General features: G+C 36.5%; 1 protein-coding gene across 3 annotated transcripts; it reads left to right on the top strand.

Annotated features, from left to right (window-relative positions):
• Positions 1-39: 39 nt before the first annotated feature.
• Positions 40-20518, top strand: CUTC (cutC copper transporter). 3 transcript variants are annotated; one of them, XM_087824498.1, is made up of 10 exons: positions 63-139; positions 925-992; positions 2488-2559; positions 5608-5667; positions 8112-8321; positions 8927-8962; positions 11706-11839; positions 15862-15889; positions 18794-18899; positions 20026-20518. In XM_087824498.1, the coding sequence occupies exons 3-10, from the start codon at positions 2508-2510 to the stop codon at positions 20138-20140; spliced, it is 741 nt and encodes a 246-aa protein (XP_087680624.1). In that variant the 5' UTR covers positions 63-139; positions 925-992; positions 2488-2507; the 3' UTR covers positions 20141-20518. The 3 variants fall into 3 exon arrangements, with proteins under 3 accessions (XP_087680623.1, XP_087680624.1, XP_087680625.1); XM_087824499.1 differs by lacking the exon at positions 63-139 and adding an exon at positions 635-687; XM_087824497.1 differs by lacking the exon at positions 925-992 and having other exon boundaries at positions 40-139.
• The last annotated feature ends 738 nt before the right edge of the window (positions 20519-21256 follow it).

The following is a 21256-nucleotide window of genomic DNA, read 5'->3' on the forward strand; positions in this document are numbered from 1 at the left end:
GCAAGCTTCCCGGGGCGCGCGCGTCGAGACGCCGACTGAGTAGAAACTGAAGACTGGCGAGGGAGGAGCCCGGGCAGGATGAAGCGGCAGGGGTCCTCCTCCGAGCGGACCCGAGCGCGGCCGTCGTCCGGGAAGGCCGGTGCGGAAGGGGCGGGGAGGGGACGGCCGGCCCGCCTCGTTCCCCAGCGGGCTGGAGGGGGTTCCGACCCGTGGGTTAATCGCGATTTCCCTCGGGCACCGCTGCGCGACACGTTCTGTCATTCCGGCTTGAAACACGTGGAGACCGGTGCCCGAGAAGGAGGTAGCGAGGGTGGCCCGCCTCTGGAGCCAGATGTGTGGGTTCGAATCCCGGCGCCACCACGTATCGTCGCGCAGCCGCGTTCAAGTTGGTTCATTTCTCTGAGCCTCGCGGGTCCCGTCGCCACCCGAGGCGCTGTACCCCCGTGGCGGCATCGCTGTGATAGGTCGATGTCGCGTGCTGAGCGCAGGGCCTAACCTGTGTGACCTGTAGCTGCTGCGGCGGGGGTGGGGACGCGCTCCAAAGCCACACGGCTGCCGGTGGCAGAGCTTGTGGCTGCCACGAGTCCCGAGCTCTCCCGGTCGCGCCAGGGTGGGGCCGCGTGGCAGGCGCCGGGATTTGGCAGCTCCCGCCGTGAACTCCTGGCTCCTGACCAGCGCTGCTCAAAGGTTTTGATTCCCAGGATCCCTTTACCTTCCTAAAAATTATTGAGAACCTCAAAGAGTTTTTATTTGTAGAGTTAAGTCTACTGGTACTGACTGTATTCGATATTTATTAACTAGAAAATAACCATAATAAACCCATTACTTGTTAACCAAAAAACTTTTTTTTTTCTTCTGAAAAGGAACTATTTTCCTCAACAAATAAACAAAATAGAATAGTGCCAGTATTTTGTATTTTTGCAGATCTCTACTGTGTGACTTAATGGAACTTTCATACCTGTATTCTTAGACCTGCTTCCGCATTCAATCTGGTATGTCAGGTAGCCTCCCAAAAACTCCACTTGTGAAATAATGAGAATGAAAAAGGCAGATAAAGTTTTAATATCATGATGGAAATTTTCACTGCGCAGACTCTGAAAGGATCGGCTAAGATTATAAGACCCCTAAGGCCCCCAGAGCTAAATGACCTTCCACACTTTGAGAACTGCTGCTCCAAACAAGTATCTTTTTCTTTGATCCCTACAAATAACTCCGTTTCCTAGGACAGCTGCCTTATTCCTTCTGTCATAGCCTTTTGGGTGCATCCCCACCCTCTCCTATCCAAGGCCCTTTCTTGCATGAGGCAGATGGTACCCCTCCAGTTAGAATGACCTGACAGCTAGTGTGGGTGGCTGTCAGTAAACTCATGGAATTGATGCAGCACTGTTGGTTAAGAGCTGAGGGTGGCACTTAACTCACTGTTTGAGACTGATAGTCTTCTTTTAAGTAAATGAGACAGTTGCAACTTGATATTAGCAGATGATAGATTTTTGTTTTTCAAATTAAAAATTGCTTTTAAAAAAAATGATAAAAGCAATATTGGGTAGGAAAAAATCAAGCAACATAGGAAAATAAAATGAAGATAGTAAAGGCATTCCAAACCCCAGCACTTAGTTATCATCGGTATGTGGTAACCATTCCTTCAGGTATTATTGTATAAAGCATGCATTCAAAATTCTTAATTTTAAAAAATTATGTGCTTAGCTTATAGAAAAAACTCAAAACTATTTTCATCATATTTTTTAGTGTAGATATGTGACTTTTTATACACTGTGCATACTGTGGATGATAATAAAGATTCTCCCGTAGAGGCCTTACTTCTGCCCTGTCTGGGTGGCTCATTTGGGTAGAGCATCCTCACAATACTCCAAGGTTGGGGGCTTGATCCCTGGTCAGGGCACATATAAGAATCAACCAATGAATGCACTAATAAGTGGAACAACAGATAGATGTTTCTCCTTTCTCTCTCCCTCCCTCCGTCCCTTCCCCTTCCTCTCTCTCTAAAGTAAAAAAATAAGTTAAAAAATAACCTTTGAGGGAAAGAAAGATCTTACTTTGGAACTTTAGATCAAGTAAGAGTGATCAGACACTTATCTACATAAATAATAATCGAAAATAGTGTTCTGAAGAGATACAATTAGTGTTTTAAAGAAGAACATAACTTATAAAGAGTTATATGAGTTCAAAAAAGGGAGATACAATTTCCTACTTTGGGAAAGAGGAAGTATCATGGAAATACGATTTGACATGAGTCTTGGAAGAGTTTAGCAGTCAAAGATGGAGATAGAAGAACTTTGTGGATTGAGGAGATGCATAAGCAAAAGTAGGGATGGGGATTAGAAGAACTGGAAGCATATAGAGAATACTGTGTAGTGAATTACTGGTCATTTGAATTTTGGCAGCAAAATATAAAATGTTAGTGGTAGATTGGTCTGGATGAATAGTGCCATCATGGTATTTATTGCACTGTTTTTTTGTGTATTTTAGGAACAGCAAATGGATTTCTCATGGAAGTGTGTGTTGATTCGGTGGAATCAGCTGTAAATGCAGAAAGAGGAGGTAAGAGAAATTAGAGGATGAATGACAGTTTACAGTCCTCTTAAGAGTCTGAAAATGAATCCTGTGAACTGATCTTGGGAGCCTTTGTGATTGGGAAGAATCCTAGTAATTCTTTTGGAAACAACTAACCAACTAGAAAACCTACTGGAAAATTATGATCTTCTAGTCTTACTCCCCTTGTAGGTCACATTTTGAGTGAGTATCCACAAAGTGCTTACTCCCCAACTTCATTTTATTATTGAACTTAGCAAAGATTTAATTTTTTTCAAACCACTGATTTAAAGATGATTTTAGAGATTTGTTGCCATTTTTGTTATTAGTACTTCTAGCTTATATATATATTTACATTATCTTTACCTCAGAGTTTCTTTTGCACTGGGAAACTGTTTTAATAAGAAACATAGAAATTCCTATCATTTCAGGACTGGGAAATTTTTTTTAACTTTTTATTATAGAAAATTTCAAACATATACAAAAATAGAATAGTATAATGAATCCCCATGTACCTGTTACTTAGCTTCATCCATTTTTGGTACATGGCCAGTCTTTCATCTATTTTGTAAGGGGGGGCGGTCTGCATACTTTTTTGTAAAGAGCAACGTAGTATATATTTTCAGCTTTGCTGGCCACATTTGGACTTTGTCGCATCTTCTTTGTTGTTTTTTAAAATATTTATTTTTTTTAATTGATTTTCTTTTTTTTTGAGAGGGAAGTACACATCAATTTGTTGTTCCACTTATTTATGCATTCGTTCATTGATTCTTGTATGTGCTCTGACTGGGGATCAAACCTGCAACCTTAGCATATCCAGACGACACTCTAACTAGCCGACCTACTTGGCCAAGGCCGCATCTTCTTTGTTTTTTTTAAATAATCCTTTAAAAATATAAAAACCATTCTTTTTTTTTCCTTTCTGATTAGTCTTGTTTTTTTAAATTTTATTTTTGTTTAAAATATTACAGGTGTCCCTTCTTCTCCCCAATGACCCACTCCACCTTGTCCTACTCCCCTCCCCAGTCCCTCTCCCCACCATTGTCCGTGTCCTTGTGCATATAAAAATGTAAAAACCATTCTTAATTTGGCAATAAAAAACAATGAAGTACTGGTATGGTACATGCTGCAACATAAATGAACGTTGAAAAATTATTCTAAGTGGGAAAACAAATAGTAAAAAAAATACCATGTATTGTATGATTCCACTTATATGAAATGCCCAGAACAGGCAAATTCATGGAGACAGAAAGTAGATTAGTGGTTGCCTGGGGCTGAGGAACATGGAGAGAGAGGAAAGTGACTACTAAAGGGTTCAAGGTTTTGGGGGGGTTGATGAAAATATTCTAAAATTGATTATGGTAATAATGGTTGCAAAACTCTGTGAGTATGCTAAAAACCATTGAGTTATACACTTGAAATGGGTGCATTGTATGGTATGTGAATTATATGTCAGTAAAGATGTTATTTTTGAAAAACACAAACTTTTTAAACTTGCAGACCACAATAAAAATAAACTGGGCCTTTGGCCTGTGGGCCATTATTTACTGACCCCTGGTCTATATAACTACCTTCCCTCCTCCACCCCCAGATTATTTTGAAGCAAATACCAGATATGTCATTTCATCCTCAAATATTTTAGTATGTATCCCTAAAAGTACTATTAAAAAAATAACCATAATATCACTAACATATCTTAAAAAATAATTTCTTAATATCATCAAAAATACCCAGTTTTCAGATTTCTCCTATTAGCTCATAGAGTTTTGTTTTGTTTTGTTTTACAGTTCTTTGAATCAAGAGCCAAACATTTGTTTCCCTTCTATCTTTCTTTCTTTTCTTTCCTTGTAGTTAAAGAAACTGATACATCTTTTAGAGTATTCTACATTCTCAGTTTTGCTGATTGTTTATGTACTGTCATTTAATATGTTCTTGTGACCCCTATATTTCCTGTGAACTTGTAGTTAACCCAAAGGCTTAATCAGATTCATATCTAAGTTTTTTATAAGACTACTTTACAGATAAGTACTCCCTGTTGCATCACACTAGGAGGATAACATCTTAGTTTTTTCTGTTTTTGTGATATTAAGATTGATCAGTAGATTCAGATATTGTCAGCTTCATCCATCCTTTAAAAGGTTGCTCGTTAGCTCTCATCTAACAGTTTTAGCAAGGTGTATTTCAGTAGGGTTTCCAAAATAGTATAATAGTTAAGTTTAGCTATTTACATTTATTAGCAGTCTACTTCTATAAAGAAGAATTTTCCCTCATCAGCTGTTTGGGTGTCCTGAGGCTCAGTTAGTACAAGAAGGACAGAATGAATACTTGCTTCTTTTCCCTTATTTACTGATTTTTGGGATAAAGAGTTTGTCCTCTATTCTTCAGCGAATTATATTATTATGAACCTAGATTTAAACATATTTGATGTATTTTAATGCCCTGTAGTTATTCTTATTGATGCTCAAAATGTCTCATCTTTGGCTGGTAGGGAGGGGCCTTTTCAAACTAGTTCCTGAGACCTTTTGACATGACCCCATAGTCTGATAATTCTTTTGCTTTTAGTATTTTCTTTTTCTTGAAATTATCTTGTTACGCTATTTAAAATAACTACTTTTTTAAAGCTTAGAATAATTAAGACTCTCTTGGAAAACATTGTTATTTTCTTATTAATGAAGATTCAAGAGTTCCACTGTGGTCAGTTTAGAAACTTCTTTATTCTAAGTCACTTCCTTATACAGGGAAAGGCAACACTATGAAACAGAATTTTAAGAGACCTAGCTTAACTTGAGTTAACTCTTAAATTTGACTACCAGTAACTGCGAGTTGGAAAATATAGCTGGGATTAAAAATAGACTTTTACTCTAGTTTTATAATTTGATTTCTCTCAGTTTCTACAATTCTGTTTTATATTTGGAAAAAAATATTAAGTTTGCTGTTTAATAAGAGTTTATTTTGGGCAATAATTTTTGAGCAATGCTTTACATTTTTTTAATTAAAAATTTTTTTAATTAAAAATATTTTGTGCTGAGCAATGTTTTTTTTTCTTTTTAATCACAGGTGCTGGTCGGATTGAATTATGTTCTGGCTTAATGGAAGGAGGAACCACACCCAGCATGGGTAAGTGTCCATTTTTTGGATTGCCTGGAGACAATTGGTAATCTGCTTCATTGGACTCCTTTACTGATGTTACTAACATGTTAACTATGCTTTGGATATTGTATCAGTTAGAAATGCTTCTGATTATAAATAAACTTGTCTATCAGAGATATGATCAGGTAGATTTTTTTTTTCTTGTACATCAAAAAGTTGAGAGATAAGTAGTTGCACTTAATATTGGTTCAGTTGCTGTGCAGTAATATCAAGGACTGGGGTTTTTTATCATTCCATTTTGGCATCCTCAGTTTATTGACTTTTGTTTTCATTTCTCCCTTCCTGGTCTTTGTGTTACTGACAGACCTTTTACTTCTACATATGTTAAGAACTCCACACTACATTGTTGTTGTTATTATTTCCACTGAGGCATTTTATTTGCACACATGTATTGCATCCCTAGAAAAGAACCCCAGGATCTTCCCTCCTGTGTGTTTTGGCCTTGCTTCTTCATGGTCCGTGATGCCCACTGACATTGTCATTACAGCAAAACCAAACTGATGGCCTGGGTGCAGGTTAGCCTGCCATTTTCTAGATCTTTCAGTTACACATCGAATCTGGGACTGATCACTCCACACTTGTTTAACCTTCCCATGTGGTTCACAACAATCTTCACAGCTCTGTGATTTTTCTCTCAAAGAGTCAGTTATCTTTTAAAGAGATTGAAATAATAAGAGAACAATCACATTATTTACCCACGCATAGTTACCATTTCTGGTGTGCTTCTGTTGTGTAGATCTATATTTCCATCTGGTTTTATTTTCCTTCTGCCTAAAGAAATTCTTTTATCATTTTTTATAGTACAAGTGTGCTGGTGATTAATTCTTTCAGCTTTTGTATGTCTGAAAACATCTTTCCCTATTTTTGAAAGATTTTTTTTGAGCGTAGAATTCTAGGTTGACAGTTTTTTTCTTTCAGTACTTTAAAAGATGTTTCTTCACTCTCTTGCTTGTATTGATTCTGACAAATCTGCTATCATCCATACCTTAGCTCTTTTCTATGTAACATGTCTCTTTTCTCTGGTTGCTTTTATGATTTTTTTTCTTTATTCTTGGTTTGGAGCAATTTGATTATGATGTACCTGAGTGTAGTTTTCTTCACGTTTCTTAGACCTGTGTATTTATACTTTTTATCATATTTGGATGTTTTCAGCATTCAGTGTCCTTTACTCCCTCCTTTAGAGACCAATTATACTTAAAATAGAATATTTTCAATTCAATATTTGATTATATTTGTTTTACAATTCACTGATGAACTACTCTTTTTTTAAGTCTTCTTTTTCTCTGTTTCATTTTGCATAAATCCTGTTGCTTTGTTTTCAAGTTTCCTAATCTTTCCTCTGCAATGTCTAATCACTGTTAATCCTGCCTAATGTGTTTTTCATCTTACACATTGTAGTTTTCATCTCTAGAAGTCTGAGTCTGTGATGTAGCTTCTTAACTTTTTTGAATGTATGGAATAAAGTTATAATAGCTCTTTTAATGACTTGGCTGCTAATTCTAACACCTGTATCAGGTCGGTTTTGTTTGATTGATTTATCGCCTCATGATGTGTCTTGTTTTCCTGCATGATAATTTTTTATTGTATGCAAGACATATGTTTCTTTGAGGTTGATGATAGCATTATTTAGTATAAAGGTTTATATGTGCAATAGAACATATCTATAAATTTGACTGCAGTCTGTTTTTTTTGCAACAGCAATCATGATTCATTGCTTGGTGCTGGGTATATTGCTGTCCCATTCAGAATTGGGGTTTCTTTTAGCAAGGAAGACGAAATACATTCCTATCGGGTAAACACTAATGGTACTTGCCGCAGATCGTAAACTATTGAGGAATTCTGAGCTAGCCATGAATTGTGTCATATTTAGGCACTTTTATTCATAGGTCATATTTAGGCACGTTTATTCATAAATCACAAGTAAGTACAACTTTGTTCCCTTTAACATATCTGTTTCGAAAAAGGGCTTTGCTAAGTGACTGTCCATAAACATCTCTGTAGTAGGTTTTAAATAGAGCTGTAATCCATTAGAAAGGAGAAACTGGATCTTAGGATTACACTGGCAGAACATTGAGCCTGGTAGTTACTACACTTTCAAATGTTACATACCAGTAAAAGAATTTTCGTTGTCAGCTGACAAGTGCTTTTTAAATGCAGTAACTTCCTTCTGTTTTCTAAGTTGCTTTTTTTTACCTTTGATTTTCTTATTACTTAACTTCTATGTCTACTTTTTTCTTCTTAGCATCCTTCCTTTTAAGTCTACATTTCTCTGGTTTCCTCAGTCAACTACTTCTTTTCTAGAAGTGATACTATCATAAGAGCATATGTAAAAGACCAATAATATTTTATTGACTTCCTTGAGCTTCTAGCTCACATTTGCATTTTAATTAGTCTGATTCCTGTTCTTGTAGGTGTCCTTCAAGTAGTGAAGCAGTGTGTCCAGATCCCAGTTTTTGTGATGATCCGGCCACGCGGAGGTGATTTTTTATATTCAGATCGTGAAGTTGAGGTGATGAAGGCTGACATTCGTCTTGCCAAGCTTTATGGTGCTGATGGTTTGGTATTTGGGGCATTGACTGAAGATGGACACATTGACAAAGAGCTGTGCATGTCCCTTGTAGGTAAGAATTTGTATCTGAGACCAAAAATCCTCTAATGATGATTGCATTTAATATTCCCAATATAGAAAACCACCATCACAAAACTGACTTTTCAGTCACACCTGCAGACACTTAAACTAACCTATAATAAACAGTAGTTATTTAGATGTTTGGGCAGGGGGTATGTGTGGCATAGCCTTCCTCTTTTCAGTTGCTATAGATCAGGTTTCTACTGTTCCTGAAGGGTTAAAGGGAAGTTCACCTTGATTCCTTTAATGATTGCACCAAAACCCACAAAAGCTATCACATTTGGTGAGGATGGCAAGATATGGAGAGGACAGAAGTAAACTATCTGTATTCTCAGAGGAGTGAGTAATAAATATAATACTGTTCTTATCGTTGTCAGATTATATAGTTTTTATTTGGTGCCTCTAAGGAGTGGATGGTCTTTTTTTATATAAAAATCAGAGATTAATGGAAACAGGACTTTTGAATTCGGAAGGCTGCCATTTTATTTCGGTTCACTTAGAGGAGGTTATATAAGTCCCATCTAACATGGAGAATTCTGTGTATAGTAATCAGTGATGATCTCATCATTCATGTTGTTATGTGATTCTCTTCTATAGCTATGTGCCGTCCTCTGCCAGCCACTTTCCACCGAGGTGAGTCTTTTCCATTTTAGAAGGTCTATTGAATACCATCGACAGTTTTTTAATTTCACCAAATGCCACAACCTTTTTTGGGAACACAATTCTATAGTGTTACAGTGTTATCAATTGGTTTCTTTATACTAATCCTGGGAATAACAGTTGTAAATTTAGGAATGCACAATTTCTAGAATATATGAAGCCTTAGTTGTGAAAAGTTGTTGAAAATAGAAGGTGGTAAAAGAATACGGAGGGGACAGAGTAAGCATTGTCTACAAGTGTGTGTACTTGTCACAGCATTCTAACCAAGAATCCTGAGATTCATTTTTATTAGATTGCCTTGGCTATTATGCAACCCACAAAAGAATAAATTACTGTGGCCAGTGAAATGAAATTTACTGCCAGTTAAGCTAGACAAGACTATTCCTGGAGCTAGGAGTGAGGTCAGCTTCTCCAGAAGAATATATGATTCACAGGCAAAGAGGGGGTGCATATCTGAAGAATTGGATTCTGTTAGGAAGGAGGAAAGAAGAAATAGATGCTGGATAGTCAATGAACAGGATAGTCAATGTACTTTACTACAGTACACAAAATTACATTATTTTAAAAAAGTATATATCTTTATTGATTTCAGAGAGAGGAAGGGAGAGAGATAAAAACATCAGTGATGAGTCATTGATTGGCTGCCTCCTGCACTCCCCCTACTGGTGATCGAGCCCACAACCCCAGGCATGTGTCCTGACTGGGAATCAAACCAAGACCTCCTGGATCATAGGTGGATGCTCAACCACTGAGCTACGCTGGCTGGGCATTTTACATTATTGATAGCTTATCTACATCAGAATAGTTTCTAACATGTATCTAATTTCTTATTAAAGTACTTCCTGTCTATAAATTAGAGAGTTATAATTTCTATACACTTTTGTCAAACATTGGTAAAGTGAAGGAACAAGTGTCAATTTTGCCTTCAGAGGGCACTGCTATTGCACAAGAGAAGAAGGAAGTCTTCAGTCAATTTTTTTTTACTTGATAATATGCTTGAGAAATTGTTGAATATTTTTCTGACCTTTTGGAAGCATTCAGAGGTAATGATAAGAGTAGACACCAGCACTTGCATCTATTTATATAAACTTAGAGGTGAAGCATTTATTACCTTATTTTTCTTTACATGGATAATAAGTACCTCCAGAAAACTGTTTTCTTGACTTGCTGTTTAGCGATGCTTCTCATTAACTAGCAATAACTAAAAGATGTTAGATTGCTTAAAAGTCAGCCTTGAGGCTAGTCAAAAAAAGTTTTAAAATATGACAAGTGATTTTAATCAGTAAACATTTAGCTGAAAAACATATAGTTTAAAATTTGACATTGTAAATAATTCAAAATAAACCCATCATATTGAATGTATTTTTTTGTTCTTAATCTAAGAAAATTATTTCAAATTTCTGTTCTTTTCCTTTGCAACCACTAAACTGACTTTTCAGTCACACCTGCAGGTACTTATACTAACCTATTTTGTATAAGTTTATTAAACTATTCAAAGTTTAACAAAAATATTTTCATGTTCTCAAAATTTTATATTGGCCTGGTTTCCACATTTTTTTCACTCATGTATTTAATGAGATAGTATGAGAGTGTAATCACTGATGAGGAGGTGCTGCCATCAAAAAAGGAAAACCCTTTATAGTAGATTTAGCTGCCTCCATAGACTTAAGGGTGAAAGGGAGGGGTCTAGCACCTAACCCTCATGTATTTGAACTTCCACATCACATAGTAGCACTGAGAACCAAAGAGAAGTAAGTGTTCTGAGGGTCCTAGTGCCACTTTCGTCTCTGAGGAGGAGAGAGTTCTTTTAGAAAGTAGGGCAGTCTGTTGTAAACAGCTGTCTCTGTGCAGTGAGCTGTGGGCATGCAGGGTAAATAGGTTAGTACAAACTATTGGTCAATAACAAGAATGTGAACCAAGGCCTTTTTTAGGACTGGTGAGTCATGTTTCATTCTACTTATTCAGTTTGTCTGGATCCTCAGGGCAGACTTTCCCAAATTTGAGTCACTTGAGTCACTTGCATTCACAATTTTACCGTACCTGATTGTGACCTGTGCAAATTTATTTAATAATTTTCTTAAGACAAATCCTAAAAAATGTTTTAAAGAGAAACTTCTGTAACTAATGAGAAATAGAAACTTCTCACTCTGATCTGCATTTAAGGAAATGCATTTCTTCAAATGTGTTCCACCCAAGTGACCACGCATACCACCGGCTGTGTTCGGACTGTGGTGTGCTGGCAAACTGGCTCTTGGAGAAAAAAGAGCCCTGATTTGTAGCATTTGCTGATTTCTGTGGTTTAAATACTCCCACATTGCCCTGGCCAGTGTGGCTCAGTTGGTTGGAGCATCATGCTGTACAGTGAAAGGACACGGGTTTGACTCCTGTCAGGGCACATACCCAGGTTGCAGGTTTGATCCCCAGTTGGGGCGCATATGGGACGCAACCAATTGATGTTTCTCTCTCTCCATCCCCACTCTCTAAAATCAATAATAACGTATCCTCAGGAGAGGATTAAAAAAGTACTCCCATCTTAAGTGATTTCAAGCTGCCAATGGATTAACAGTCATGCTTGCAAAATTTCTGAATATTTAAGTCGGCTCTTGCAAGCCAGTACAAGCCAAGTCCAGCACACCACTGTGTATATACTACATTTTAGAAATCACTGTGTTCGTGATATCTGTTCAAAATTTAAATCAAATTTTTTTTGTTTCAGCTTTTGACATGGTTCACGATCCAATAGCAGCTCTAGAGACTCTCTTAACCTTGGGATTTGAGCGAGTGTTGACCAGTGGATGTGACAGTTCAGCACTAGAAGGGCTGCCTGTGATAAAGCGACTCATAGATCAGGTACACACAATTTCTTTTCTTCGTAAGACTGTTGTGGTTACTCCTGATATTCTGCTGTACAGCTAGGTTGTGAAACTAAATATTACTTACTTTGTGTTTATAAGAAAAAGCAAGCATGCAATAATATATTTGTATAATTCGTATTTCTTTCACATGAACTTTTTTAGTAACCAAGGGTCTTAAGATCAGATTATAAACAATGCCTAAGGATATTATCTAATTTGGGTAACCAGAGCAAATTTTACTTTTTCTCTGCCATCATCATTGCATAGTTTTAAGCCACATCTTCCCACTGGCAGCCTTTGTATACTCAGGGGATCCCATATAAAATTTGAGATAATTATCATTTTAGATGAATTCTAAAACTAAAGCTCTATTGTTCTCTCATCTCTTTCTGTGTATCAAGATAGGAGGAAATGTAATATTTTTCTCATGTATGCCCTGGTGCATTAGCATCATCTGTAGGGCAGTCGGAAGATGGCTTTGTTATTGGGGCATGTCTGTTTTTTCTGACATCAATCCAGAGGCATGGATTTTGAGAAGTGAGAGCTCTGGATTTGAGACTCAGATTTGAAATTTATTTGCTGGTAGTAATGTTGAGTAGATTACTAACCTTTAAACCTCTGTTTCCTCAAGTGTGAAATTGAGATAAGTTTAATACTTCCTATATAAGGCTGCTCTGAGGATTGGTAGAGATAAGATATCTGAGGGCCTTAGCACAGGGCTTGACATATAATACATTTTAATACATGTTAATTTCTATTATTATTACTACCCGGGTAGACATCTGCTTAGGTTTGCTTTTCTACAGTCATGAAAATAATTTTTGGAAATTTCACCTAAGGGTCTGTTGTGACTTTGCTAGTCTGGAACTTAACTGATTTTACAAATATTTATTAAGTATATAGTAGGTACAGGGCATTTGTTTTATGGTGATTACCAAGGAGCGCGCGCGCGCGCGCGCGTGTGTGTGTGTGTGTGTGACCTTGGAGAAATTATCTAACTATCCTCAACTTCGGTTTCTTCTACTACAAGTTAGCATAATAATGGTACCCTACCTCCTAGAATAGCTGTGGATTACTTCAGATTATAGCACAAAGTGTGACAGTTGGTAAGTGCTTTATATTGTTAAATCACTTTGATAACCCTGGGCCAGCATATAGTTCTAAATAATCCAAACAAAGTGGTAGAATTCATCTCTTAAAAGTATCATCTGCCTGTGTTTTAGAAAGCTTTCACTTAGAAGAAATAGTTAAATGTTACTTTTTCCCTCCTAAAATCATTTCAGCTTTCTAGGTAATAAATATTTTGTTTTATGGATGCTTCCTTCAGTACATTTAAGAATCCTAAACAGTCTCGTTCCATTTACTTCTCTAACAATTATTAAATTTTATGAAATAGCCCCTCCCCTTTTACTCTCTATTGCCTTGCTTAGTTTTTTTCCGTTGTACTCATTGCTTCCTGAAATTTACTATGTAAATACCCCTGTCTGTCGTCTGTCTCCCTTGAACATGTAAACCCCATGGGAACCGGGACTTTCTCTTTCTCTCACGTCAGGGAAGCGACATCTTTTCTTTGTCCTCTCAGGTTCACTGTTTGAGGGCCCACAAATTAAACTGACAAAAGACGTTAGCAAGAAGAAAACAGCTTTTAATCATATATGTATTTAACAAGTAACTTTTTGAAAGATAAATGGACCCTTAGGAGAATAGATGGGAGATAGTTTTGTGACAGTGTCTCATTGGGTGTATTACTGATTAGTTGCTCCCAGGGAGGAGATTTATGGCAATTAAGTTCTGTTTTAGTTCTTTTGGGAGGCTCTACTCTCAGGTAGATAAGGAATTTCAAGAACTCAAATGCCTTCAGTTCAAAATAATTTTTATGCCACAGTGGCATGTTCTGGACTCCTTCAGCCTCAGTATTTTGCATACCTAGAGCAGTGCCTGATTCATAGTAGGCTTTTACTAAATATTTGTTGGATGTATGGACAGGTGAGTAATGACATTTGATAAATACTTTCATGATTGATCAATTTAATCAGGGTTAAAGAAAATTGTTCAGAAGGGGGTTAAAATTATACATATAATTTTTTAGTAATTTTGTAGCTATTTTTCCAAAATGACATCTAACTCAACTATTATGAAAAATGGTTTATCTTTTCAGTGACAAATGTGCCAGAAGTTAGGGCTTGAGGTCACTTGATTGTTTTACTGAGTCCCTGTTACTTAAATACTGGTCTGGGTGTTCTAATTTTGCACAGTGTAGAATACAATCTGTCGTTGACTCAGTGTACAAAAGAGTGGTCTTTTTACACCTTAATATTCTAATATGCAACTAAAACAGTTTTGTAGCAATCCATCATTTTTTCTATGACCACTCTTTCCAAGTCCTTTGTTGGTCTCTGTTTCCCTTTTTGCACCAGCGTATCATTTCTTACCCTCACTTTCTTTAAGCTAAAATACTTTGGAATCCTTCTCATAGAGAGCTTCTGCGATATATCTAGCTCTTTGGAGCTGCTTTAGAATTTGCTACATAAAATCTCTCAAAGGACAATCTCAGTGTTCACCTTAACTTTACACTGATAGTGACTTAACTTCAAGTAGCTGTAACTTGTCTTAAAAGTAAGGAGGAAGGTTGTTTTGCCCTCTACTCATGACTAGACTCTCTTCCCTGCTTACGACCTTCCTCTTCACTGCTTTTCTGTTCTCACTGCTTTTGAGACTCTCTGCTTCTCGTCTTCTTTCTGTATTTGTTATTTCTGGTGTTAGTTGGTTTTTACTCTATTCCCTTCTTTTGGCTCCTGTTCCCTTCCGTCCTCTTGTGCCCTCTCTCCTTTACCCTCTGCCCCTCCGCTCACATTGGACCTCATACCTCTTTTCCCCTTTTCCCCATTTCTCTTCCCTACACTGAGCCCATCTTTCAGTTTTCTCATTTGTCCTAACTGAGCATGATGTAGCATTAAGTATTTTTTCAACATTAATTAGATTTATTGAATACATTAGTTGAGTGTTAAAGTGTTTTATGGAAAAAGAAATGTTATGGGTGGTTCTTAAATGAATTTTTTCTGTTGTTTGACAATACTCAATAGAAGAAAGATTGTCTACCTAACCCTGAGTTGGGTAGAGTGTTGGCTGAGTGCATACATAAGCTGAACAGTTGAGACAAATGACTTAGAATTCTGTTTGGTTGGCAAGATCGGCTGGTCCAGTATTAAAAACCCATCTTGGGGAAGCCACGTGTGAAAAAATTTAATTTATGTATATAATGTAAAGATTTTATTCTGCAAATTAGTGAGCCTGACATAGTATGTAATTTTTATTCTGTCCTTGTTACCTACCTGCTATCAGTGGTTCCACTAAGTATGCATTTGTAATAGGGTGATTTCCTTTTGACTTTCAGTGATATATCACCAAAATTTATTTAGGAAGTGTGATGGAAATTGGAATAAAAGTAAGGAAATTTTAATACCTATATTCTGGAATTATCATAAATTAAAGCAATTCATATAGTCCAGTTTTATTACTTAAAACCTAGTTAAGTGGACCTATGGTTTTATTTAGTTGGTATGATAACCTAGGGAATTTAGTTGAGGATACGAAAATTGAGTAGATTTCCCCCCCCAGCAATTTATGCTATGATCTTTCTTTCCTGCTGAAATCTTGTTTAAATTCAACTACTTCCATCCCGTCACATACCAGCAACTCAGAGTAGTGTTATTTTTCAGCAATGGCTTTTCTTAAAGTGGTGTAATCATTCAGTATTTATATTGTATCCTTCTGTTCTTTGTGTTCATAACAGTACAAGTTTTTAAAGTAATACAATAAAGTAACTGGGTAGAAAGAGTTACTTTGCTGAGATCTTACTTACCTAAGATCCCAAAGAAACAGAAAAGATCTATTGACACTTTAACACTAGTAATAATTTTTAAATTTTAATATACTTATGTTTCTGTTCTCACTGCCTTACCATCTCATTTAGAAAAAGATATTAAAATTTACTTGTTTATTTTTTTCTTTTTTCAGGCAAAAGGCAGGATTGTGGTAATGCCAGGTATTTATTTATCTATCCATTCACTAGTGTGACACTGAACTGTAGTGACGGAGGAGCAAAAGAGGCAGGGCAGTATGGGAGAAAGTATTACTACATGGTGTTCAGAAAGAAGAATATATTCTTTGATTAAGATAGTAGATCGCTGCTGGAATTTACAACTTTAGATAAGGAGGAGAACATTCTAGCAGGGATAAGCTCAGAGAAGAGCGAAAAAGGAAGTAGATTAGAATTGTGTTTGAGGATGTTCGTCTCTGGTGAGGCACACCAAGTTTTCCGCTACATGGTGTTAGGGCCAGATGTCCAAGTTGTTAACAAAGTGTAAACAAACATAATATCCCTGGATAAATAATTCCTGAATATCTCTGATCACCACATTCTTCCTTGTAGTTAGCACAATGGGATCCTGTGCTGACAACTATCAGATCAATTAAGAACATAATAGCTCATTATGAACAATTTTTGCAGAATTTAAAAATTTTATCTTTATGCATCTTTAAAAAATAAGGGCATTTTACTATAATCACAGTACCACTATGATATTTATCAAAATAAACACCAATTCTTTAATGCCATTTAATACTCAGTGAATACTCTCTTTTCTCTAGTTGCCCCCAGCATGTTTTTTATAGTTCATATGTTCAAATCAGGATCCCATCAAAGAATAAGTATTGTATTTGGTTGTGTCTTAATATTGTTTAATATAGAGGTTTTCCTTTTCTTTTTTCTTGTTTTTAAAAAAATGAAATTTAAAAAGTTTGGGCCCCTTATCCTGTAAAATGTCCTACTTTCTGGATTTATCAAATTATTATTATTTTTATATTGTTTAGCTTGTATTTCCTAGCCACTGCATTTCCTATAAACTGGTAGCTAGATTATAAGGCTTGATTAGATTCTGGTTAAATATTTTGGGTAAGAATACTTTATGGGTGATTCTGTACATATAATATTATATCACATCAGAAGGCATACAGTGTCTGGTTGTCTCACTACCAGTGATACCAAGACTGACCAGGGGTCAAAATGGTGATAGCCAAATAAAGGCCAGCTTTAAAAAAGAGGCCAGATAAAGAGATAGCGTCAGAAATTTAGAAAAGTTTTTACCTGTAGCAAGTCCCAGAAACGTGAGCAGATAGAAAGCATATGTTATCTGTCAAATTGAGACCCTTTATTAAAGAGACTTAACTAAGTCTAATGCATTCCCATTTAAAACTAAATGTATTCAGTCTTGACAGCTAATAGCCAAACTTAGACAGTTGTTAATATTAAGATTGCCTTTGCTTGTTATGTAATTATTGTTATCTACTGTGTGCAAGGCATTCCTTGAGATGCAGAGTTATAGGAGAAACTACCTAAGGCTTACAGTGTTAGGTGAAAAGATGTTGTATACAAAAATATTTGTGATTATTTAACAAACCTTACCAAGCAAATTACAGTTCTGTGCCAGGTTCTGTGGTGAATATGGGAAGACAGAAATGAATATGAGGTAATCCTTTTACTCGAGGAGCTTACAGAATATATCTATAAATAAATTATTACAATTTCATGAAAATAAGTGCCAAGAAGCAAAAATCTCTAGTTAAGTCAAACTGAATGCCTAATGAGCATTCATCATTGAGAAATATAAAGATAAATAGAACACAGTAGTTTCCCTCTAGGGACTTTCATAGTGAAGTTTACGACATAGTTAGGCTCCAGTTTCCTCATCTGTAAAGAGTGGGTATTGAACTAATTGTCCTTTTTGGTTCCAACTGTAAAGATGTGTTACTCTGTGTTTGGAAATTGTATTATCAATGTCCTAAAGGTGCTGATAACTGGAGCAACATGGTTTTAGTGGCCAGATATCTTGTTATGTGTTTGAAGGAAATAACATATTTGTCTTTATATCCTTATAACAAGCTCTAAGGTAGGCAATAATCCCTTTTTTATTGGTAAAAAAAAAATGAGGCTTAACGGTTTAAAGTAATTTATCTAAGATAACAGCTGTGCGGAGTTACAGTGGCGAAGCCAGGATTCTAGTCCAAATCTAACTTCTCAGTCTGTATTCTTTTCACTTGTTAGGGCTCAGTGATGCTACAGTATCACATAAAAAAAGTTAACGAGTCCAAAAGAGTGTGTAAAGTCATTACTGCAGCAACTTGAGATACAAAGTACATATTTTATCAGTCATTAAGAATATGCCTTCCTATATATTAGAAGACAAGGATATAAAGATCAAGAAACTAATTTTGTATTTATAATCTGGTATCAGTTGAGAATATGAATCTTTATATATAAATATTTAAGAGATTGTTCATTAAAACAAATGAGTCATCATAAAGTACTTGATTGTGCAGTTTTAATAAAGGAGATTCAGATTCTTCTGTGAAATGAAACAAAAGTTCATATTAAAATAAACTATATAACACCTGGCATTATTCCCATTTCCAGTGACATCTGTGTGATCTCCAAATGCTGGTCCAGAGAGAGAATCTTGGAGGTTCTCTTTCAGATACGTTTCTGAGGCTGTGATTTTGTAGCTTTGTCCTCAAGCCTGTCCTTCTTTTGTTTTAATTTGATTTTTCTTTAATTGAGAAGGAGCAGGGATAGAGTGCTCGATAATTTTCCTTGCCCTACAGTAATCTTTCTGGATTTAAAGTCTGTATCGTATAACATTGTTATATAACCAGTGGACATAGAAGATTACGTCATAGGTTCTAAGACCTTATTAGTTATTCTTCAGAATCTGTAGTTTGTATTTCATCATTCTTTTCTAATTTTATTCTAGCTTAGAAGAGAGAAAATAATTCTTGAATTAATGAGAAATTTCAGTCTGAGGATTGTATACAGAGCAAGCAGTCATTATTATTTATTAAATTTTATGCAAAATTCTATTCTACTTAATGTATTACTTATTTTTTCCAACAGGGGGTGGTATAACAGACAGAAATCTACAAAGAATCCTTGAGGGTTCTGGCGCTACAGAATTCCACTGTTCTGCTCGGTCTGCTAGAGATTCAGGAATGAAATTTCGGTAAAATTGTATTCTTTGACTCATACAAGAAGGGAGGAGATTAATCTTTACTTCTCCACATAGGAAAGCCTTAGTTAATGACATGATAAATGAATGGAATGTTGTGATAAGTACTTGCAGTCATTTTGCAGTTTCCGACTGCAAAATGGTGATGTGAGGGCAATCTGGCTGCTACATCTGTCACCCCATTGATCGCCAGGGTCGATCCCTGATCTGGCTGGCTAGGCGGGTGTCGCCTTCCTCCCTCCCCATTCCATGTGCATCCTTTGCAAAGCTGCACACTCAGTTGAGTATGTATGGCCTTCCTCCATAGAGAAGAGGACCGTTCTTCGGTCAAGGGTATACAAGCAGCTGCGCTCCCTTGCGAGAACCTCCAAACGAGCATTCGTAGGAGAATGGAGGGTAGTCAAGTTTCCAAGACTCCAGACATCCAAATGAGGTGCTGTGTGTGGCCATCTGTCTTTCTTTAAAAAAAAAAAAAAAAATCCACTGCAAAATGGTTCTTATCCTGCTTTAAATAAGCAGGCTCTTCTAACATAGGTGAACCATTGTATCATTAAGTCATTGTTCAACTTGACCAGTTAATAATATACTAATTTAGCATCTAAGCTTCAGATGAGTCAGATAAGTATGTGTGCTCACTCACCGGTGCTTTCCTTCAGCAAACTTAAACTATGGCGTAAGGATGGGAGAGTCATAGTTATTTTTATCTCTCCTACCTTTAGTACTTAGTCTTCCTTTACCTTTGCTCTCTATTTTCAGTTATTTTGAAATGTTATCACCATTAAGCCGTTGAAACTATTATGTGTTTTTATTATACTTGAGAGGACTCCTATAATTTAATAGTTAGCAGTTGATTATTTATACCCTGGGAAAATGAGATGTCAAGGAAGCAAGAGCTTTACAACTTACACTAGATACAGAATCAGTTATACTCTCTGGTAGATTTGGCTGCTAGGTATTTCAAGTAATTATTTAATAAAACTTTTGAAATATAGTAGTCCAGGGTCCTCAACTGACTTACCCTTGTTCTAGGCCATGAAATAGCCTATAAATTGAAGTGCCAGTAGGAGGGCTCATTTAACAATTTATATAATTTTTTGTTCCTTTATTATTTCTATTGCAGAAATTCCTCTGTTGCCATGGGAGCCTCTCTTTCTAGCTCAGAATATTCTCTGAAGGTAACAGATGTGACTAAAGTAAGGACTTTGAATGCTATTGCAAAGAATATTCTGGTTTAGCCAGACCTCTCTGAGAGATGTGGATATCACAGGATGAAGCAGAAAAGTAGTGTACAATTCTCTGTGACTCCACTTTAACCTTCTTCTCTGGCCAGGACAGCCATGGTCTTTGTTTTAAGCCTCCCACGGTCATGGAGAATGTTTCCAAGAAGAAAACTTAAAACAGAGCTACCTTTGCTTAATCTTGCCAGCCATCTTCATCGTCATGGTTAAATCTGATCTATGCTTCTGTAAACAGAGGCTTAGTCTGTTTTCATTGGAATTAATTGATGAACTGAGAAAATTCAAGTGCAAGATATGAATTGAGAGTGTAACTTTAGGTACGGCTTCATAGCAGTACTTTGCATTTTCATTTGTAAAATAAAAATATCCATACTACTGTGGCAGTCTCTTATTTTTACCCAGAATAGAGTCTAGCAAAATACGAAAGGGAAGATTTTTGTTTTGTTTTTCCTCCATTCTCTCTTTTTATTATGTATTCATTAGGTGCTAAGGCTACAGAGTAAAATGGTACAGCATAGAAATTCCCGGACTTGGGAAGCAAGATGTCAAAGTTCCCAGACTTTATAAAGGCAGAGGTGATCTCTGGTGTTCGCCAGGTTACCTCTGCCTCTGTTCCCAGATTGGGAAATGGCTTAACCATAACATTCATCTGACAGTTTAAAAAAGCTATAGTGAGAATTGGAGAGGTGAGGGAAGTTACCAAAAGAGCTACTTCTTTCAGTTGAGGCTACGGGTAGGGAGAATGTAATCTAATGGTGAAAGACACTTTTCCTACGAGCAGGTCCCAAATGGTGAAGTTCATCACTACCTGTATCTGTCACTGTCATACTTATAATATCATTTTATAGTAACAGCACGCTGATAATAGAACTGTCATTTATATTCTAGGGAAGTAACAAGCATAATATAAAGAGCTTGTCTTTGGTTAGGAAGTTAGTTAATGGAGCCTCTGTGAATGCAGTGCACAGATTTGGGTACTTAGGAATGTATGTACTAAGAGCCTTGCCTTTATTAAATGTGTCGCTTTCCTCACCTTTAAATCTTATTTCCTTTCTTCACCTAATATCAGACACAAGACAAGATGTCCACTCTCACCACTTTTGTTCAACATTG

This window comes from Miniopterus natalensis, chromosome 14 (genome assembly GCF_054644295.1).
Source record: "Miniopterus natalensis isolate mMinNat1 chromosome 14, mMinNat1.hap1, whole genome shotgun sequence".
In the NCBI taxonomy this organism is placed as follows: Eukaryota; Metazoa; Chordata; class Mammalia; order Chiroptera; family Miniopteridae; genus Miniopterus; species Miniopterus natalensis.